The 23,602-nt window shown below is 38.2% G+C and overlaps 1 protein-coding gene across 1 annotated transcript; it reads left to right on the forward strand.

Moving 5' to 3' along the window:
• The first annotated feature begins 16,521 nt into the window (after positions 1–16,521).
• LOC109139991 (immunoglobulin-like and fibronectin type III domain-containing protein 1) lies at positions 16,522–23,195 on the forward strand. The gene is made up of 9 exons (XM_027288538.1): positions 16,522–16,640; positions 17,683–17,759; positions 20,526–20,585; positions 21,193–21,210; positions 21,954–22,076; positions 22,210–22,349; positions 22,486–22,585; positions 22,841–22,883; positions 23,003–23,195. Exons 2-9 carry the CDS (start codon positions 17,714–17,716, stop codon positions 23,193–23,195), a joined length of 723 nt encoding a protein of 240 aa, XP_027144339.1. The 5' UTR covers positions 16,522–16,640; positions 17,683–17,713.
• Positions 23,196–23,602: the final 407 nt, after the last annotated feature.

Raw genomic sequence — 23,602 nt, forward strand, 5'->3', positions numbered from 1 at the left:
AGGATAAATAATTCCTAGCCTCAGTTAGATCAAGAGTGCAATGACTTGAAAAATGTGAGTCATACCTTCGAAATGTCTTCTGGTTCTATTATCCGTGAGTCTATTGTGGGTAGAGAAATTGGCATCTCTTTCCATTACACAATCCATTTTCTTCATATAGGGCTGTTGAAGACTAGTGCAAAAGGTTTAAAAATGGTCTATGATTTTGCAGTTCAAGATACCTGATAATACATTTTAATATCATCAAAGGGAGAAACCTTTTATTTCTTATTAGCAATATTCCATCGTCTCAAATTATAGATGAGAATAAAACAATAAAATTGACCCAACAATTTAATGCTGTTTTTTTAATGTCAGGGAGGATTTGTTTTCTTGCAACAAACACATATTAGTTGACTTCAACACGTCTATATGTTTATGCGTAGGATCAGACACACTGGGTGAGATCAAAAGAGCTTAGTCAACTAATGAATTCATTTGCTCGGGAACAACAGGATTAGCAACGTGGTTGTTGACATCTCCAGTCAGAGTTACTCTGTCAAAGGATGTAAATTACATTGTCAAAGCAGATCAGCGAGCTCTTCTAAAAATACAGAGTTGGGTCGTGGTGTTTAACATATAATATTTGGCAGATCTGTCACATTTAAAAACAAGCTTGCAGTGAAAATATGTTCTATAAAATGCAGGATTGCTTCAAACAATGGGAGGAAGGTATGCATGTTTAATGTTAAAGGATTTTTCTACATTGACTTATAGTGAGCTGCGGCAATGTCACAATGAATCATCCCTGAGTTGGTATATACTTGTATAACCTTAATTGTACTGTCATGTATTTTATTTATTTAGGGCTCTTGTGGTTTTGGGCTGACTTAACAGTCCATAATGGAATTCCCTTAGACAGTGTATATTCCCCAACAGCATGGCTGCACACCTCCAGATCTACTGCGCACATCTCTAATTTATTAAAAGATCCAAATAGGCCTGGTGTTGTGTTCGTAGGTGACAGAAGAATGGAGACGTCACTTTCCTACATAGCTGTGTAGGAAGCTATGGATGGATGTGTCATTTGCTACTCGCCGACACAGCAAAAACACCCCAACCCACTGTCTCCAACAGATCAGCTAAGGCTGAATGAATGAAGTGCAACAATTTAGTCCTATTATGAAGGTGTATTTTAAAAGCCACAACAAATAAACATGTATATGGCAACTGTGCTTTATTACACTTCACAGGTTGAGTTTCAAGCCCAGGGTTGTGAAACTCATCTAGTATCTTTACACTTCATGTAGACACTGATGAAAACCTGTGAAATGCAATGCCATTAGTCCTCTTCCTTTTCTTCCGCCTGACAAAAATCAGACTGTGAGCAAAGAAGAAGAAAGTCTCACTGGCAAACCAGAGACAAACAAAGGTTTGCTTCAGTTTTCCTGCCAGAGATACTGGTGGGAAGATGAAATATGAAATAAGAAACAAGTTCTAGTTTGGATGCAAGCAGAAAGACACCACACTGTTTCTTTTAAAGCAAGATTGCACAACTGGTTTAGGTAATAGATGGACTTACATATTTTCTATTAACTCCAGCAAAGCAAAGTTAAACATTAATCCTTTTTAAATGGCATTGTTTTACTTTAAATTGCCTAAATCCTAATTTTGACCTTCAAAACTGATCCACATGTTTGTACTTATTTCACAGTAGACTGTATTGCATCCTTAAAGCATTTCCCTCAGTCGAGCATTTGTAGAAAAAGATGTTATGGATCAGGACAAATCACTAACCATCATCTTTATTGATCTCTCACTCAATATTTGTCAGTGCTGGTTTACTGAAAGACTGAGCCAAAACAGTTGCACTAATTGTTGAGGAAACCACAGAGGACTCATCAGCTGAGTAAAGTAAATTAAAGCCAGCCCTGTGACAATATTAACTAAAAAAACAATGGGATGGTCGACAGGCACAGCTTGTCTTAGATTACAAATCAATAATCTGAGGAGATAATCACTGAACCAATCGATTCAGGTCAGTTTGGCTTATGTTACGTCGGTGGAAAATGCCATAGTGTAACAGACAGGACTATTTTGTCATTATTATGTTGCCTATACCAATATTTACATAAACTTCATTATGTTTGACAGCACAAACATGAGTCAGCATTAAGCTTCGGCACAAATAACTTGAGCGACTGATTCCACTGAAACTTCTAACCCATCACACCAAGATGAGAAGTAAATGGGCTGAAGAGGAGGCATCCACTCTCAGTGACAGGGAGGCCACAAAGCACATTCCCCTGGTGCCTCTAAGGAGCTTTCACTGACTGGCAGTGGCATACAATTTCTGTGGATTTATTCTGAAGGGTGTATTCACCTGACCCACAGATGGGGGCATTTGTCTGATGGTCAGTGGAGTGCAATCAGAACTCATTTAACCTCCACTCCAAAAATCCAATGTGCCATCTATTAAATGCAGAGAGAACTTACTTTACTTTACTTTGAGCTTTACTGAGAATCACTGAGTCACAATTACTATCCTATTCAGTGCTGTCACAATCCACTCACAAACGCATTCATTGTTCTTTAAACATCGGTTTGCGGACCCTGTTTTGAAAGGCTTCTGACTTGGTGGGTGGTTGTTTAAAAGCCGGACATTATTGCTTACTTTGCCATACTCTGACAATATAACAGACATCTGTTTTTAGGATCTTTGGTGTTTGGTGCAACTTTATTTTAAATGACATGTATACATTTTGCATGTCTTGCGAAAAAGGGAGTATTCAGTTATTTAATCCAGGCATTTTGAAATATTTCCTACCATTAGGGATTGTGCACAACCGTTTTTTTGGCATTAGAAGGAAAACATCCAGATGCAGCTGTGCTTAAACAATTATTCCATCATGAAGGCCTGCAAAAATCATTCACATTTAGGAAGCTTACGTTATACTCACACCGTGTTCTACTGATAAAACAAAGTTGCAAACACTAAGCACATTTACAGGTGCTTCATTATCTTGACTTTGTTTTGTTCTACTCAGATTATGACGACAGTCAGTATATTGCATTAACATGAAACATGAGAAACCTTCAGAACCCTGTATATGGTATGCATCCTGCATCTGACGCATTAAAATCTGAAAGGAAGCATTAAAACTCACCACTGACGCATCCAGGGGACTCACCCTATTGTTCCCTGATAATGCCACATTATGAACAACAAATCTGTGTTCAAACAAGCTCAGTGTGTTGACTCCATTTCGGTGTCTCTCTAGTGTGTCTCTTCTCGGCTCTCTGTGTGTTTCACAGAGAGCGAGGACACACAGAGCAGGTGCAGGTGTTGGTACTAGTTACGAACAGGCTCAGTAGTAAAGGGGTGTTTTTAGCTGAGTTAGAGCAGAGTATATTTAAAACTGATCGATGATGCTTTAAAAGTGACATATTTAGAAACAAGTGCTGGGATCTAACCTATGTCGATGCGAAAAGAGGTTCATGTGGATTTTCCATTTGTCCATGCCCTCTAGAATGACAGACTGGCAGGACATTTGTCACTCTAAAAGAAAATCCTGACTGTCAGAAATGTGAAACACATTTGTCCATCTAATAACATCACCTAACTTCTTCCCAAGTGAACAGTGAACTTCTCCCACCAAATATAGATATCCTACGGTAACAATAACATTATCAGCTGTACTTTCTGTAACCTCAGTCGACCTTTTCAAACTTTTGGTGTTTGTTGTCTTGAGTTTGATATTAGGTGTGAAAGACTTTTCTAAGATTCCAGAAAAACTTTCGGTTATATTAGACTCTCTTCTTGTCAGGATATTGAAGATCATAGTTCATCCACTCAGCTTATCCAGTCTCATTTACTCCCATGCTTCTCTGCCTGTCGATACAGTTAGAAAGGCATCTCGCACAGTGTGGGTCAAAACACACCCGTCTGTGGGAATAGAGTAATAGCAGCCAGGGAATGCTCTGTGCACTGTTGTCAGTATATGTATTTGTATGCAGTAGCAGATATATATACACAGTAGAACCAGGCTTATACTGTACATCAACTGCTCTGTTCTGTGTATAGGTTGCACCACTGAGTTCCATTAAGATTCAATTTGGACCATTTATATCAAATTGTCTGTGATCTATATTTAAAATATTAAAATCAATAGCACTTTTATTCTAATTATTCCCCAGTTGAAAGTACTTTTAGAGGTTCTAGAGTTCAAAAACATTCGGAGAATATATAACTTTGTGAGTGCTTTTCTTTAAATGTACAACTGTGATCAGCGATGCCGAAGGCGGTGTCACATGGGGCTACGACCTGTGCACCCATCCACTTCATAAATTGCTTTTCAATGAGAGGTAATCCGGTCGAGTTGTCTCCGATGATTACTACTTTCTTGTGAAATACTAATGCAAAACCACTTCAACTTGATGCTCTGTAAAATATTAAACAATCTCTCTTTAGTCGACAACTGGATAATTCTGTCTAGTGTTCACTTTACTGCTATCAGTTGCAATAAGCTATTTTAGACCACCTAACAACCCTGCTGAAATGCATTAAGCATCTACACAAGGAAGAAGGCTTTTCCAGCTTGACCTGTGCTCATGATGGACACGAGTCATAATTACTATGCTGCTAGATAGCTTTGTCATTTGAACAAAACTCTTGTTGTTTTGGGGCGTTTGCTCTTGTCCTTGGGAGGGTGAGCCTCATAACCCTAGCTGTGTTAACAGGGTTTTCTTTTTCCCCGCTTTTTCAGAAAATCCGATTTATATTTACCTTCCAGATTTGAGAGATGAGCTTTTTAAAGCCAACAATAACCTGGTTACATGTAAATGTACTTATTAGATGTCAACTCAGTGACCTCAAGACTCTGAAATGCCAACCTGTGTTTGAAATCACAGCCAGGGAATTGATTGTGCATGGACATGTCTATCCATGCTGCTGAAGAATTGATATAATGGAACAGATAGTCCATTATTCATTCACTTTGGTACATATGCAGACCTACTTAACCCACAGATCAAATATGCTGCTCTGTGGGTAAAAATATATTGGATATGTAATACATAACATTCACATTTTGTATGATGTATTGTCTGCAATAACTGTATTCTTGGGGATTATGCAGGAGCTGTGTAGGGTCAACTGGGTATAATTTCTACAGGCTCACAGGTTATTAGGAGCAAAAGGAGGTGAGGAGTTGTGAAAGCCCACAGGGTGGTTGTGAATTAAGTGACATTTTTCTTCTTTTCTTTGCTTTTCTAGTTGTATGTTTAAGTGTGAGGAAATATCTCATCTAGGACTATGCTGTGTAGTCATGCAAAAAATGTCCTGAACAAAGTATGTGCTTCTGGTAAGCAATAAAAATCTATGCTAGTCCATTGTTAAAGTATATTGACTGAACAAAAAAAACAGACCAACCAAAGCTAAAAAGAAGCACTACTGTACACATCTAGGTGAGATGACTCATTATGGCAGCATTTGGAGCTTAACTTGGACTTTAGGTTGAACCTCATCAGCTTCCCTACACCATCTATCCTCAACACCCTAACTGTTGTGTATTAATGTGATACTTAGACATTTTGTGTTGTCAAGCAAGAGCCAAACAGGTAATCTCATAGCAATAGTAGTAATAGTTATGGCTTCAGCATAAAATGTTCGTGTATTTTTATGTAGCACCTACATATTTATCAAGAACTCAACCATCAAAGACACAAGTCATCATGTTTTGCTATGTTTTCACTGCCTGGGCAAATAAAAACCCAGAGCTAGGAGCACAGGCCTATCAGACTCTACTTGCAGAGACACAGTCACCCCATGTAGGAATATATACAAATTAAGAAATCTAACCATGCCCGGAAAGAACGTGTGAGACTATTTCCACCTGTGTGAGTCGGATACAAATGAAACATTTCACAATTTCATAGTTTAGCTACTTGTTATATCCCTTGCTTCAATGTGCATAACATCACACCAGCCACCACCATCAGTCAGGGGTCTGTTCCAGCCAGCCACCGGGTATGACTGGGTATGAATTATAATTACCTGTTTACACGGTTCACATCTGTGATTCATCACAATGCCTGTACGTCTTAAGTGGGATGACGAATGAGAGTGGAGCTCAGTAGTCAGTGTGTTTTTTTTTTTTCTGTGCAATTAAGAATAGGCAAAATTCCACAAAACAAATGAGCAAACATCGTATGACACATGTTTAAAGATGACTCACGATGGAGGCACCATCAATCTCAGACTGCCTCACTGATGATGTGCCTAAACCACGTCACACAGACAATGGATGACAATGCAGTGCACAGATAGGGTATTGATTGAACTTAATGTGCCTATATATAATGTTTAAATGACTGAAAGTACTACTAGGTGAAATACATTATGTCATCTGTTTATGGTGTAAAAGTCATTTCTTATTACAAAAGTTGCTGGATGTTGTGGTGTGGGTAGTGGCTTGTGTGATAATACAGTATTTACCAACCTGAGTTTGAAACCTTGAAACCTGAAAATGATGAGAATGGAATTTGTACTCCTAATAAATTTCTCCAGTAAGGTACAGGGTGACAAAATAAATGTAATTACATCTTCTTTTTTTTTCCTGGCAGGTCGGAAATTTCCCACAGCAGCCCACGAAATAAATTCTGTGATGCTAATGGAGGCTCTGTTGTTTAATAAAATGAAAGCTTAAAAAGGTATTTTTACGAGGAGGTTTCTTTCATCATCATTGAGGAGCATGGGCCCATTATTATCACAGGATTATTTGTTGCCATCATTCCCCAGCATTGCCTACTTAAGGCAGGAGCAGTAAAGAAGAGCTATGGTCTCTAAAAGGGGAGATATACAGCAAGCAGGGCCTCACATGACAAATGAGGAGCTTGGCCCACGCTTATTTATGGCTACTTAAAGCTGTCAGTTGGAGATGATAAAGGGTGACCGCTTGATTAGAAAGTGTTAGATCGGTCTAGTCCGTGTGACCTGCGACAGGAACAGATGAGCAGGGGAAAGGTGGTGATAGTGCCGGTGAAAGTGTTTTTTTTCTTGACAGCTTCACTGTTTTTGGGGATTTTGGCAGACAAGAAAGGATGACTGAAGAGGATATGGGTGTCAGGTTGTCTTGAGGTGTGCCTGTGTCAGCTTTATTTTTCATTTTCCCCCCAACTAACCTACATTTGTTATGATGGAGAGAAGCACTGAATTGGGTGTCATACTCATTGTCAAGTTAAATGATTTTTTTGGTGGGAAAAGGAAAAACAGAAATTGTTAGATGGAAGGGAAGACAGGAGAATACAATGGGGGGTTGCCTGTAGCTCTCCTGGGTGATAGGTGAAGAAATTGATTTGAAAAAAATCAATTTGCAATCCCCTTCATTACTATATTATGACCTTTACTTGGACATTTCAAATGTGGTCTCTCAAGGATGTGATTGGTGGGGGAGCGATAGTGCGGTTTCATTTCACCTTTTCTTTTCATTAAAATCCATCAAAAGGTATTACAGTGAGTCAAATGCACGACTAGTAATTTTATTTTTAAATAGCCATGTCTCATCTTATACATCTATGGAGAATTCAACTTGACAACCCAGTTAAACGATTCTTTGTCAATAATCCTGGTGCGAAAATGAATGCAGTACATATCGCTGCAACTACAGTACAGCTACAACTAATAGCAGCGCTTTTAGATATTTAACTTATTCCCTCAGAAGTTCAGATGGGTTTATCTGCCATCTTCTGTATTAAGTGGGTCTTCTGCTGCAATGCAGTTAAGCAGTGGTTCAAAGACTGATAGGCACTCTTAGTCCCCCCCCCACCCCCCTAAATTGCTGCTGCTGTGCCATCCTGTTAAGTGGATGGTTAAGTGCCATGGTCTTGCTGAAACGTGTTCTGTTGGTTGATGGACCAGCATTTACTGAGAGATTGGGGAGCAAAAGACAGACACCAGACATTACCAGCAACAATCTCACCAGTTTTATCACAACTCAAACTGCCATACAAGTCCTCAGACTCAGAGCTATTTAAAAAAAAAAAAGGAAGATTAAATCCTGCTGCCGTTTCTTTTTGTCTTGTGGGGAAACCAATCTTAAAAGTTGAAGAGGAGAATATTTCCAAAGTGATGAAACAATAATCCTACGTTTAACCTCTTCTACTGCTAATGGATTTCTTCCCATTAATTGATAAGCTATTTAAATGGTTGCATTTAATCATTTAGAGTTCATCCTTGATGAGTTTGTGATAAATAAATAATGTGCCTTAATAGTTTTCATTAAACTTAAAAACACCCAGGGCTCCAAATTGACTTTTCCCCCTCAGTTTCTTTTTGTACTGAAACTGCTGCTCATTAAACCTTCTCCTTAAGTACAATAGGTTGTACACTATCATAATTATCATTTAGAAACTTACACATTAGATGACATGTTTACATTAGATGACAAGAGAAAACGTGTCTTCATAATGAGCAGTATGATGCAGCTTAATTAACACATGCAACTTTTGCTGGCACAGATGTTAAGACAAAGCAACCTTGAAGAAACACTGCATATTAACATTTTTACAGTGTTTAATTAATGACTATTTAGACACGGAGCCGAATGTTACATAACTCGCTCTGCTCACGAAGGCTGCAACATGTGAGAAAAACAGTGATCCCTGTAAATGATACCTTTATATGGAAGCCAAATCGTCGACCGTATTTGTGGTCACTTAGTTTGAAAAATTTTCCAAGCAAAAAAGTAACCATTTAGATTTCCATTGTGTGGCCAGTTTATCCAAATAATGCATATTTTGAAACTTGCTTGCTTGTGATAACTTTGTCTAATGTCCTAGAATTGTCCCAGCCACCGTATCTGTGTGTCCCAGGTGCTATTTTTATTGTCCCTGGTGCAACAGAACATCCTTATTTTTAAAAAACACTGACTAGTATAAAATGGCTAGCCTTATGAGTATACCTGAAATAGAGACAATGATGTTATATTTGCCTGATTGGGGAATTCATTTTTGAAGAAACTTGAACACAACATAATGTTACCTTCTTTAATGTTAACATGTGCGTATCCAAGTTTGTCTTTCATTTGTGAAGAGATGACTGGCTATTCATGTTATTTACCAAACTGTTAACTTGGTTTTACTTACAAAATAAATATGCAATATTGCAACCAATATCCATTGCCAGATCTCTACAGAAAAGCATGATTAAAAACACAAGCTGTTTGCACAGAAAAGAAAGCAAACATCAGTTTAGATTTGGTTTATGCTAATTATGTTGACTGCAGGTCAATGCTGGTGGCCATAAATGTTGTGCAGATGTCACATACAACACCAGAGAGAGAAAGCAGATGGAGCTTTAAAATGAACACAAGGGGCAAGCACCTCTGTGGCTGCAGTTGCCAGCTGCTGGGAATAGGACAGAAAGTTGATTTGATTTTAGATCCCATATTCTGAGCCTGCACCCTCAGAGAGACACTGACAATATGGATCTTAGTCAATTGTCTTAGAGCCTCATCACACTTTAATATGTGACATCGACACAGAGTATTGATGAGAAATATGCTTCAGCATTGTATTGAAATTAACTGTTTGTTGAAACCTGTTTGGCAAGTAGAGTAGTAAGTTGAGGAATTTGTGCAAATCAGTCGGCACCAAATAAATTAAAACCTGATTAAACGAGGAGCCAGTGCTCCTGTTAGTGCTGCTGAAAATTAATAATATGGAACCGTTATTAAATATTGTAATATGAGGTCACACTGCATGTCAGAGCTGGTTTTAAGGTTTTTGTCCAGTTGGGTCACAGTCGAAGAATGAGTTTCACATTTCTCCCAAGAGCCTTTTTCATTTCTCTCACTGAGATAGCCTTCGCAATATCACCATATAGTGCCCTACCCACACACACACAGCTAAATGAAAAAGCCAACGGATGGAAAATAGCCTGTAATTTAATGAAGAAAATGACTGAATTAAATCTGGTTTGAATATAATGGCATTATATCTGTTCTTTTTTTTTTTTGCAGTGGCTCAGTTGAATTTATTTTCTGTTTCACCTGGTGAAGTAAGACCCACCGAACCACTCGAGAAAGAAAATAGATTGTACCACAGCGCACTGATCAAACACAGAACTCTCCAAGGTTGCCCGATCACTACAGAATAAAATGTGCAAGAATTTGTTGTATGTTATGTCAATGTTGACGGAGAGGGTTCATTAACATGTTGCTCTCTTTACAGAACACCCGTTTAAATTTAACACCGACTCCAAATGAAGGAAATCTACTGCCATCTTGTGGAATGGAAAGGGAAAAGTGTCTGATCATCTACAGTATGAGTCGATTAAATGCTGTGGGGCACGGCCGATCCTAGTATTAGTTTGGTCTGGTCTAATTCAGACATGAATTACTGAAAGAACAAACAGCAACCCAGCATTTTGCCTTGCTTGGTATGAGAACAAAACACATTATAAATAAACTGCTCATGTTAATCCTGCACATACCCCGTGGGTTTGTTCTGTCTCAAAAACATTCACCTTACTCAGTATAGTGACACATTCTGTTTGAGCGAAGTTATTTTTGCTGCATGCTCTACTTGTATAATATAATTTGTGCAGAGGCAGCTGCAGACATTAATAAAATCTTGTGACAATCCAGACTGAACTGTGTGGCGAGAGCACACGCTCAATATTGTATCTGTTATTAAAGACTGTGCCATGTTTATGTCAGTCCTGGCATCTTTGATATCATGGTGTTGATCTTACTCGGATCAAGAGAAATGCCATCTCTTAAACACGCCCTTAAAAATGCTAATATTTTCACAAAGAGCAATTGCATTGAATGCCACTGTCTAGGCACAAGCTCTCAGGTACACTATGTACAGCTTTGTTGTGATCGGTGAGCTCTTAAGTACAGGATTCAAATGTAGCTGTACTGAGGCAACAATCAGACTGCTAGAGTCGGAGTGTTTAAAGCACGTAGATTATTTGTCAGTGAGGAGAATTAATCAAGCTTGGAGCCTTTGGAGCTGTGAGTAATGAGGATGGAGATGGGCCACCACGAAGATGTGATGAGGATTTAGAATGCAATTCATGGCAGGGAAGTACCCCGTCTCAAAGCGAAAGGCCTCTAAGCTCTTCGTTTTTTTGCCAGTTGACACAGACTTTTAAGTCGTATCCCTTACCTGTCTGATTGATCTCACACAGAAGATCTTGTTAAGTTAAATGAGTTCTCTTACCATCGTTAAAAGTCTATTTTGTGTTACTGACAAATCTGTTGCAAGTAAAAGCAGAGGTGTAACGCAGTCTAGACTGAAAGACGCTGCAGACTAATAAGGTAGTGTGCATTAATCATACAGCACTATATCTTACAGTACAGCCTTGGAACTGGTGCTTTCAGAAAACAACAAATCAAACAGTTATTGATATTCTAACAGTAAACTGTGTTTTTCCAGTGTTAACCCGTAAAACGACACTGTATTTGTCTGCAGAAAGGAGTATCAAGCAAGAACTCATTATGGGCTCACTGTCAGTTCCAAATACTTTTAGTCCATTCAAACTTATGATGACAAACTCCGACTCTCTTGTTCCACTGACAATCATAAATGTTGCTCATACTGAGACGGTTTACAAAAATTGTGAGTCAGATAAAGACTGATACTACTTTCACATCGAGCTTAGTAGAAAAACTGAAATCTATCAGCACTTGAAAAAACTTTCATCACACTCAGCCAAGAAGACTCCAGGAAGTCACTGCTTCCGGTCGAGTAATTATCTGTATACCAGCCCTGTTAGAGCTGCTGGTAGGTAGCTTGTATTGATGCTACACTGAGGGTGGATGATGTCTCTATACACAAGATGTAACACTTAACAGCACTACGCCACACACCAACTACTTCATTTGACTCATTTTGGTGAAACTGAATCATATCTATGGAGAAAATGTTTAATGACTTCCTTCTGGTGTCTTCCAGCTGCTGCACGTCAACTCTCAGTGATTTACAGATTTCCCCAATGGACAATAAACTCCTGCAAACTACAGCTGCTGTTAGCTCAGTTTGTTAGCCCTTCAAATTAAAGCAGCATTTGTTTGACCTTTTCTAATATGGACACCAGATCTCCTCTGGTTGTTAGTAATCTCATCAAAAATAGCTTTTCATTACTGCAAAGGCTGGGCTGCTTTGGTCTGAAGCCCAGAATTAAAAAACCCAGAATACATGGTCCACATTTCACCCACCACCTCTCTCAAACGCCTAAAAATGGCGATACACACCGTCCATATGGCAGTTCCTATGTTGAGGAGACGGCAGTGCAATAAATGTGAGTGTCACAATCATAGCACCTTCATTGCCTTCTTCTACATATTGCCATGAGTGATTTATAGGCATCACTGGTCCATCAGCCTTGCAGCGGCCATGTGATAGGCAACTGATGTATCAAAGCAATCATAGCTCTTTGAGCAGACATGCTTTATAGCAATGATGGAAGAGCGACACCATATAGAGTATAATTTATGATGACGTGTCAGGCAGCTGTAATAAGATGTGATTACTGAAAGAGTGGTAATAGTCAGATTTCAGAGCTCCTGAGATGACGAAGAAGCGACTACACACTATCAATAAAAACATCTGAAATAGCAAAGAGAGGAAGTAGAGTCAGAACATGTCAAATCCCACTGATACTGTTCATAGCATGACTTCAGAATCAATTAAACACGAAATGTACCTCAAAGCCGTCTTCTCAGAACCTCAAACAGAGCACCAAGGAATGTCCAGGCCAGGATGGCACTTAAGATAAATAAATGGCTTAAAGTAATTCTCCCAAAACCTTTACTCATGGGATAACACTGATGGAAGTATGACAGATTTTCTTCTTAAGTGCAGTTACAGAAATTTATTTTAGAAATATCAGCAATTTGAGGAGCCCATAACTCATGAAGAGCTTCATAATGCTCTATTAAAGTATGAAAATGGGAACATTGCATGTCTGGCTGGAATTCCTGCCCAAATTTATTTTGCTTTCTGGCCATAATTAGGCAACTTTCGATTGGTCAAGCTGCAAAAAATCTAATCTCTTGATTTCATCCAATTCCAAAATGTGATTCATATTTTTACATTATATTTATACACAATATTTTAGCCACAGGCACACACTGAATATTAGCATAAAAGGTAATGACCAATGCTCTTGCAGCTTGTCTGGATCATTCCTGATCTATAATGACCAAACTGGCTTTGTTAAATGCAAGAGCCTTCACATTTTTTATGCTCCTCATAACACTATTCAGTGATTAAAACTTTACACTTTGTCTCAGTATAAACTAAGATTGTCCTTTCTCCTTTTTATTTCATTTTAGCCGTTGTTCCAAAGATCACTGTGTGCTGACATCATCTGTTTTTTTAAAACATAACATTTTTAAGCCTTAAGTCAGTTTAATGTAATTTAATGAAAGTTTTTACTAAATTTATTATGTTTTTCAGGGTATAAAGTCAGCACGAACACGTCTAGGTTTACAGAAATCTAGTTTTTGTTTTTCTTAAATATTCCGTATGTCTTAATTTATTCCTTCCCTTTTTTCAGCTCCCAGATTTCTTCCGTCAAGCCCTAAAACATTTCTGGAAGAGGCTGAGGTCATAAGTGTTCAAGTTTCTGTCAAACAACAAGAAAACTCATGTGACATCCATACTTTAGATTTTGCTGATGGTGGACATTTGTTAGACAATTTAAACTTGTAAACATGTATTAGTTTGTGTATTATATTCTGTGGTTGGTGCTTATGTTTTTGTTTAAACTGTTAAACTGTAAAACGTCTTCCAACAAACCCCCGCTCACTGCAAACCATGACCTTTCTCTAGCTAATTGTTTTGAGTTACCAGTATTAAAAAAGCATGGTAGGTTGCTGGGATAGGATATTTCTGATCATTTATAGGTCAGGATTTACTGTGAGGGCATCTAGTGACGCTCAATTAAGAATATATTCACTCCTTGTTGAAGGGTGAGTGACAAGGCCTCAGTTGATGTACTGTTGAGGTTTCCCCTCAGAAGAAGAGCAATCTGCTCTACAGAGACCAGAGCCGGGCTGTCTAGTTAGCACCTCGGCGGCAGCCCTCTGTGGTTCCCCATGACTGGAATGAAAGCTATGCAGCATGACATTTCATCAATATAAGGAGGATAGGCTGAGGGTTTAATACCTAATCCAGCTGGTTTATGTGGGCTCATGCCTACTCAAGAGCCTATTCAGATGCATTAGAGGTACTGCACGTGGAAGGACAAACACGACAGGGACACTGGCACCATTCGGACCTTGTGCTGGTAAATTCTATGAATGTGCTGTTGAGACAGACACGGACGGCACGGCCGACATGTCAGAAGCCTGTATTTATATTTATTATTCAATCCACATGTAGTTTCCATGGTGTGCCATTTCACTTAAGCATGTTTTGGCATAACTGTCACGTATGTTTTCAAAATCATAATGTTGTTGGAACACAGCAGGATGTACTTTTGTTAGTAGTCAAAGATTCAAAAAAAAAATATATATATAGTAGGTTGTCAAAAGTATCGCTACTTTTTCAATACATGTTTAAAAACAACCCAATCTCTATTAATTTTATATTTGATAGAACTACCTCGCTCTTTTCCCACCATGCCGTCTTGTGACAATCACACAGCTCTACTGCAGAGATACAGACATGCTGAAAACCCAAATGGTGTTTATTTCACAAATACAGACCAGGTAACGTGAACACACCTGGTTGATGCTGATGTCATTCAGTACCATGCTGGTTAACAAGACTCCCCACAGCTCACCTGCTGCTGTGAAAATGGAATAGAGAATGAAAAAAAGGGAATGTTGCTTTTCGGACGACTTTATGGAAATAATGCTGTTCCTGTATGACAGAGAAAGGGGAAAAGGGAATCAGAAAGAGGCAGGCGGAGCAAGAAGGTGAAGGTGTGTATGTAGTTAGTAAGGTGTAGTTGTGTGTGCAAAAGGGAAGGAAAAGCAAGGTGAGCAGACTGAAGTAGTTTGTGAGCAAACACTAAAAAGGAGGGAGAATTAAATAGCATGGTGACATAAGAAATAACCCGCCAGAAATATGGTAATGTATTCCAATAATATATATAACACCCAACACTGCAATTCTATGGAGAACAGTGTATCTGGTATTCAATATGTAGTTCAGTGACTTTTGTACCAACACTGTGTGCTGGTTGTTCATTTTTGTGTGCCAAGCACTTGTTGTCTTGTATTTCTGCCATGGTAGCCTATCAATTTTTTAGTATTGTATCAAATTTTAAATTCTGGTATCGTGACAATGTGCATGCGAGCAACCTGTGACTCTAATGCAATTCAAACACCGGGAAGAATAAATTGCTAAGCTGGATGGCACCAGAGGTAAGCCTGAGCTGTTAGCAATGGACAAAACTCGGCACTTAATGAGCATCTATTTAGTAGTTGCTCCTTTGGACTGAAGTGGTGGACCAATGAGCACAGACTGAACCAGTGTTGCCTTTTGTAGAGCCGTGCTGCTAATGTGGCAAAAACAGGTTTCCATGGAGAGAACATAACAGGAATTAAATATAGTTACCTCCCATAAGGAAATTAGACCAGCAACTGGAAAAACAAAGTGTGTCAAAGCCACCGGCGTTTATCGCCTGCTGTACTGACATCTGTTTTATGTCAATATTTTCTTTTGCATTTTAAGTGCCGCACATTACATTATTTTAAAGGCAGAGTGTATATAAAATCTCCAGTGTTATGTCATGACTGTAATGCACATTGTGGTACCTGACCTTGAGACAATTACATGCCTTCATTTGATCTTCCTTTTCCGAAGGCACAACTGCCTCAAAGGCATGACAAGAAGAGCTTATACCACAGAAATGTCACAACCTTGATTATGTAATATATTGTAATATAAGAACACCACACCAGACAAGAAGATAAGTACCTTGTTCACAACATGTGATCTTCAATAACAAGGGTTTCGGTTCAAATTCAGAAGCGAACTGTGAATTTGTTTCAACATCATAGCATGCCTGAATTCAATAGAGAGTTGGACTTTCAGCCACATTCTTGTATGAGTTTCATAATCCAAACTAATAGCAACATTTCTCTGTGCCAAGTGACCTGCTCATCACCAGCTGAGGTCACCATTAGTGACAACTCAAACTCTAATCTATATACTGTGCATATACATTTTCCAGCAGCAAAAAATCTACATGGCAGGAACTGAAGGCACCACTAAACAAACTGCTCCTTGATTCCTTCCTTACGGTATCTGTAAGAATACCGCACAAACAAAACAAACTCACCAATCATTTTCTTGTCAGCAACTGTTCTGTGAAAGATGAGTACGCTGTCATCACTAATTACCGCAGTGAGAGATAAACTTCGCCACTAACTTGTCATTGGTAGCCCTTCCCTCTCCCTCCAGCTATTCATCCCTCTTTACCTCATCCTGCGCCCCCCACCCACTCACCCACCACTCCTTAATAATAACCCACCCGCTTTGAGCATCCATCTGCCTAGACAGAAGAAGAAGCCTCTCCTTGACAGTCACTGTCTATGTGCAAGCTTGCAGGCAGCAGAATCAAACATGTTTTCCCAAAGGACTTAATATCCAGTAAAACCCAGGAGGCATCGATAAACCAGACTCAGAGCTGTAGACAGGTAAACACTCTTCCTCTCTGTTTGTTTTTGTCTGTGTGTGACCAAGGGTATATCTTGACCACGGGTCAGCCCTTTGTTCTTTGCGATATCCAGGTGGATTAGGGTTTGTGAAATGGTAGAAAAACAACTGGGAGGGGGTTTTCTTCTTGAGAGGAATCTAATCCAGTCTGATCCAGTGGAAACCTCAAAGTGCTGATTTTCATTCTTTGTTCTGTACTGTAAGCACAGTGACTGTATTTCACTCATCTGTGCTTTAATTACCTCCTATTTTCAATCTATTATAAAACACAAGCTGGGTTGACAGTGGATGCAATTATCATTGTCACTTTGGATAACAGATAAATGAACAGATAAATTAACTATTCAACTGTAATAAAGATAAAATTATTCTCACTTTAGCTCACTCCCTCAGAGTCTGTCTCTATTTGTCAGGCTCTCGTTGTTTGTATCACTGGTGTACTTTGAATATATTGACATATTGAGAGCATCTAATTCTGAGATTTTTACTTCTGGGAATGGAGATCTCAGAGCAGCAATAGTCTGCAGTCAGGCTTTGTGTAAACCAAATTATTACAGCTAACTATAGCTTGGGAGCTGTGACCCATCAGTGTCCTGCACTCATTACGACTTGGCCTCTCAAAGACCACAGTCTTCATGTTTGTGAGAGTTAATATTGTCATGTTAAATAACAAGTGTCAACATCTGTGTATGAATATATACATCCTAACTTCACAGAACACACAACGATTTCAACAAAGCTTTACACTGAGACTTTTGAACACAGTATATTTATTCCCTACTGCGTTTAATGCCCACAGGAACTCATCAAGTCATAATAAACGTAATGGGTCGACTTTTTGACCTTGTTCCACATATAAGCCTGGAAGCATGTGTACATGGATTGTAGATCTGATTGTCCACACAATGGCAATATTTCAATCTTATGTAATTAGTAGTTTTACATGGCATTTATCACTGTCAAATGTAAACTGAAGGCAACACTGTTGCCACTGTTTCTAATATGTTCACATTCTATTCACAGGTCACTGTTTTGACAGTAAACACTTTCCAAAATGTGGAAAAGGGCGAAGAACACAGGTCCAGGTGCCAGCAGACGAAGTACAGTACTGCAATTCCTCCTTCCTCTTCCAAAGTTTTTTTTCTGCTTATTCATGTTTCATTTGACTGATTTAAGCAACAATAAAGTGGTGTCCATCTAATGCAAAAAAAAAAGTGGTGCCAGAGCAGATTAAAGCAAACAGTGCTAGAGGAAGTTTTCAAAATGACCATTTCCCATTTTTTCAAGATTAAAAACATTAGACCGTGTAAAATAAAATGCAGCATCTTATTAATTTGTGCTACATTTCTGCATTGGACCGTTAAAGATTTGTTCTAAATAAGCAAGCTTGCTTTTTTCTATATTTGTGTAATTTCTTCCAATTTATCGAATGAGTATGAATTTAATGGAAAAGGATTACAAACTACTTAAGTTATTACAGTCTTTAAAAAAAAATCAAAGGTTAGTTTTTTGGGGCATTTTCACAATTAATGGACACTGACAGTGAAGAGGCAGACAGGAAATGGGGGAAGACATGCAACAAAGATCCCTTGTTGGAATCAAACCGGTGACGGAGTTATTTGGCATACACTGTACCTAATCAGCAACTAAGAAACTCTACGAAAAATCATTTAACAAGTGAATATTAACACAAAAAAGTTAACAATTACATCATTATATATACACACACACCATTTGGCGGTGATTATCTGTAATGAAAGCCAATATTAGTCTTTGGTATGAGCAAACCAATTTAATTACTGTCTCATATACAGAAAACTGTGTGCAAGTTAATTCATCACCAAAAGTGGTGGAAAATGAGCTGCCACTAATCCTGCCAAAACATAACATATTGCTGGAGTCAAACAATTTAGAGAGTAGAAAAGCACTCAGTAAATGTTGCATATACTGACAAATTGGTACACAGCTTTTTTTTTTTTAAACACGTTGAAACATGAAGTGTTTTGTTGTATCAGCAATATAAGTAATGCTTACGCTTCAACACTACTTATTAAAAACTGGAGAAATATCACCTTATTTAGAATGGGAAATGAAAGCCTGGGTCTTTTACAGTCATTGTTAACTACTACCTTACAATTTTATTTATTTTAGTATGAATGCCGTATCCAAGAGCTACTAAAAACAAGTGCTACAAAAACAAAACGCAATTTTAATGATGAATGTTGCTATTTTAGTATGACTGAACTAAAAGAAAAAAGGTATTAAAATATTTTATTGTTTCAATACAGTCATTTTAAATGTCATCATCTTAAAGTCGCTACCAACTAAGGATGGGTCATGTTTTTTATGTTTATGGCTGCAGAGGAAATAAAGTTCCTGTAATGCTACCATGTCTCACTACCATCCCTCATCAGAGTGGTTCAGAATACCATGATATTTATTGTCAGCCGGGCTAGATTAATCTAAATAAACCAGTGTACTTCCAACTATGGTTAGGTTTGGGTGTTCCAGCACTGACAGAGATCTAAAACCAAGTATGTTGATAGCTGCTGGCTATCCGAAACTACAGTTCTGGGCCAAAGTTCTGAAAAAGATAATACAGGTAAAGCTTGTATATCACAAGTCTAGGTACAGTCTGGTCAGCACCAAATGGCAGACAGACACAATTAGCAATAATCTGACAGAGATAAGAGTTAAGAGAGTAAATGTTGGACTCAAATCTGACTCCAAATAAATGATAACGTTGCTCCATCACTGCTGAATGTGTAAATTAGAAACAGTTTGTTCACCCCATCAACTTTACAACTTGTTTTCACTGTCCCAAAGTGGCCAAAAATGAGTTATTGCAGGGTCAAAGCAACCAGAATCAGAATCCATTGGCTATCGTCTGACAACGATTCAGCCTCTGGGGACAATGACCAATGTTTGATAGACTTCCACTGCAGTCTGATTAGCATCTGTGTTCAGAGAAAGACGAGACAGACCCATTTCTGCTAATCGCTATAAACAGATAACTGCAAATTGTTGTAAAATGATAGCTCATGGGTTCCAAGATTGCATTTTGGCCAATGCCAAGACTGTTGTAACTAAAGGCCACTTGAATGTGAATGGACAGATAATATTCAGATTAAAAATAGAAACCAAAATGTTTCAAAGTCTTGGTCCCTTGCCTACAGATTTGACTTTCATATGCAGATATCTGTTTATAGAGATTAGGTTTAAAGAAACCATTAAAAAATATATAACAGTTCACATGGCATGTGTACACAGTCACTCCAGCCACATGATGTACAGTATCTCCATTTAAAATTAACGAGAACTATGTGAGATGTAGTTTACTCAACTGACAGGCACTTCAACAGCCAATTGACTAAGGGTCTCCTTTCTCAGGCTCCAGTGATAAACTGAGGATGAGAAGAAAACATCCATGGATTAAGTTTGCCTGCCTGCTGCCCTTTACTGTGACCCTCTCAGTGCTTCAGTTTATTCAGGCCTCTATGAGCTTTCCTTTTCCACATTAATGCCTGACTGGGTCTTCACTTCCAGCCTCTCCACCCACTGTTTATTTTGGTCTCACGCAATTACTTCGCTCTCTCTCTCTCTCCACTATTCTCCTTCTTTCTTTCACGTACAAAGTAAAAGCAAATAAATCTTTCACCTGGCTTGGATAATCATCTTTTTCTACAAATATAAAAGGAAATGCCTGCAAGACATAATCTGCAATTTTACAAAGGCCACTAATAACGAACACCTTCTGTTGGACACGTATTGTATAATATAGCATATAACATTTAATGTCCTGCAGCCAGAGCATAGCATCCATTCATGTACTTTTAACTGATCCAGTGTTAATTCTCTTCACCCAGATTTCTCCATCGTTCATCAGTACATTCAACATTTCAATGAGGTGTCTGGCAACAAGTCAGGTGAAATAAAGGAGCTGTTTTATTTTTACATAGTGTGAGGTCTCCATCCACCCGCTGTACTCTTTGAATACAGTGCCAAGAGCCATCCATTATTATGAATAATGGAATGAATATTGAATAATACATTAAGTATTATTCAATACTGTGTTTGCTTGTGACCTGTGTCCTGTCCTTGTGTTGATAACATGAACTGTCTATTTACTATCTTGTCAAATCAGTCACCCTCAGTTGCACGCCGGACAGGGTGGCAGTTCTATTTCAGTCCTTGTCATAATAATCATTAATCCCCGGATTAATGTTGTTCTTCATTGACTCCTGCGTGATCCTCTATCTTCGCCCGTCCAAAGTCTGATAAGAAAACGTTCAGCAGCCAAACAGGCAAGCAGAGGATCACAGTGTGGATTTCATAAACACTGCTGTTTGAAATGTTTGAGTGTCAATTAATTATTCACTTTTATTTTGTGGGAAATGTATTGGATGTTCTAGAGCTGAAACAATAATAGATCAATCGAAAATAATCTGCAACTCTTTTGATGACTGATTAACTGTTCCAAGTCATTCTTCAAGCATTCCACACTTCAAGCTTCAGCAATGTGATCATTTGCAGATTTTCTTCGTTTTCACTGTAAGTGGAAAATCTTTGGATTTTTGGACTTTGATGTTATGAAAAACAAGCAATTTGATGAATTGCTTGGATGAAATTGTGACTAACACGTTTCACTTTTTGAATTTTTAGACCAAATGATAAGGTAAAAGGTTTAAAAAAGAAATACTGCGTAATGTTTAAAAAGGATGTATAATGCAACACTAAATTATGTTTTAAATCATAACAGGATGTATAATGCAACACTAAATTATGTTTTAAATCATAACATAAGATGTACAAAAGTAAAAGGACCCCATACATTTCCATGTTTTCTTTTTCAAGCTTTAGGTTTCCCCATAAAACCTTCACTGGGTGTTGGTGTGGGGGGGGGGGGGGGGAGGTGCAAATCTCCAAGATCTCATTATCTTGATTGATGTTAATGACACACGGGCACAATGGGTATAACTTAAAACAATAGCAGACACCTCTCCGCCTCACTTCCCATTTGTTTAGTCATCAGAAAGCTAATGTTTCTGTCAACACCCCCCCTCCCCCTCTGGGAGTATGTTTGGCATTCCTGACATCTGCTGGTGGGAAAAAAACAAAATCAAGCTGCACTTCCTACTTGGTCTGAATGTTTACTTCTAATTCTGCCATGCTGAACTGTGTTATGATTTGTTTTTTTTAATTTTAGGCTGTAAAATACTTTACTTACTATGCTCATACTTAACTGATATCTTTTTATTATTACTGTCATCATCATCTTTGCCATATATGTTTAGCCGTCATCCGGGGAAGATCCAAGACTCCTGGAGTAATCATCACACAGTATACAGTAAACATCCCAGAGGGGAAAAGCACCCCAGATTTCCAGCGTAAACCAATCCCAATAACTATTAAGGAAGGTGGGTTTCATTATAACAGAGCACTATGACATATTTATACAACTGCATAGCCACATTAAAGAGATGCATGATAATTACATTTTTCAATTATGAACTCTAATGTATAAATGTACCATTTCCACACATTATTTAGGAAAGTTTGCGATTTTCAAGGCCTTGGTAAAAGGGGATCCCAAACCAGAGGTGTCATGGAGAAGAGCTAAAGGGACTATTTCAGACAAGGACAAATTTCAGACTAGATATGATGATTCAACTGGAGAGCATATACTAGAGGTGAGTAACCAAATTAGTTTCACAAACAACAGAAACAAGAAAACGCTCTGCCGTATTAAAATAAGTATTATGCGCTGTGCAAATTCAATCTGTGCATCTGATAACTTGCCATGCCGCATCTCATTTGTATTTCAAGATCCACAAAGTGTCTGCTGCGGAAACAGATACATATAAATGCACCGCTGTGAATGAATATGGCAAAGCTGTCTGCACAGCAACATTAACTGTGACTGGGGGTAAGAGTTGTTCACGCAACACAGTTCTAAAAGTGATTGCGAATATTTGTTTTCATTGTGCATGTCAGGTAATTATAGACAATAGTTATAGACCAACTGCCTGTTATTTCCTTCAACGTTTCTTCTCATTTAATTGCAAGAGCTTCTTAAACCGTATCATCAGTGATTCCAGCTGATGTGCAGTTCCCCATAGCTTTATCTGACTTCAACGCTACAGTATAAACAACATTAGTAAATTGGGTTTGCTGCTTTCAGCTTCAACAAATCCATCCGATTTCAGAAAATTGCTGAGGAAAAGGTAGGAAAACATTATGATAGTAAGATATTAAAGTACCTAATCAGATATTTCTGCATGTCTTGTCATTGATTCTTGTCTGGCCATGGACATTTTTTTAAAAATGTGTCTCAAACCTTTAGTAAAGCAGATGAAAACCAGATAAAACAAGCAGATGGGGAAACTGATAAAAGATTCTGGGATACGATGCTGGATGCTGACAGGAAAGACTATGAGCACATCTGTACAGAGTTTGGTATTGCAGACATTGATTTGGTTCTCAAGAAACTAGAAGAGAAGAGGAGGGAGCGCGTGCAAAATAAGTGTCAGGTATGAAAACAGTTCTGTCAGTAGATTTTTTATCTCCTGCTTAATTATCAGGATGATATTAACAAGCTATGATGGATTTGTAATTTCACTAAAGACATCTGGCACCGATTAAAGTCATGCTCATTCTGAATATTCAAACATATTGTGCGTTGTAATAACTTACAACGCACGAATGCAGTTAAAATTAGAACTGCATCTGAAAAATGTATTATCCATTTTCTGCTCATTTCATCACATTAACTCTGCCTCTTTCACTCACATCTCAATCAACACGTTTCCATCTCTTGTCAATCAGAAACAGATATAATTATGTTTTAAAAAAGACGACTGTTTTTAATTAGAGCTTGAATAAATATGCACACTAAGACAGGCGAACATCTCTTTAGCTGTTGAGTTAAATTATATTAACTGTG

Source organism: Larimichthys crocea, chromosome XV, assembly GCF_000972845.2.
Source record: "Larimichthys crocea isolate SSNF chromosome XV, L_crocea_2.0, whole genome shotgun sequence".
NCBI lineage: Eukaryota > Metazoa > Chordata > Actinopteri > Sciaenidae > Larimichthys > Larimichthys crocea.

Excerpts from the sequence above, each read along its gene's own strand:
- LOC109139991 (XM_027288538.1), top strand. The coding sequence starts at position 17,714 with ATGTGGAAAAGGGCGAAGAACACAGGTCCAGGTGCCAGCAGACGAA. Across the intron at positions 17,760-20,525 it reads TCCAGGTGCCAGCAGACGAA|ATTTCTCCATCGTTCATCAG; the intron begins GTACAGTACTGC and ends CTCTTCACCCAG. Across the intron at positions 22,350-22,485 it reads CTGGAGAGCATATACTAGAG|ATCCACAAAGTGTCTGCTGC; the intron begins GTGAGTAACCAA and ends TTGTATTTCAAG.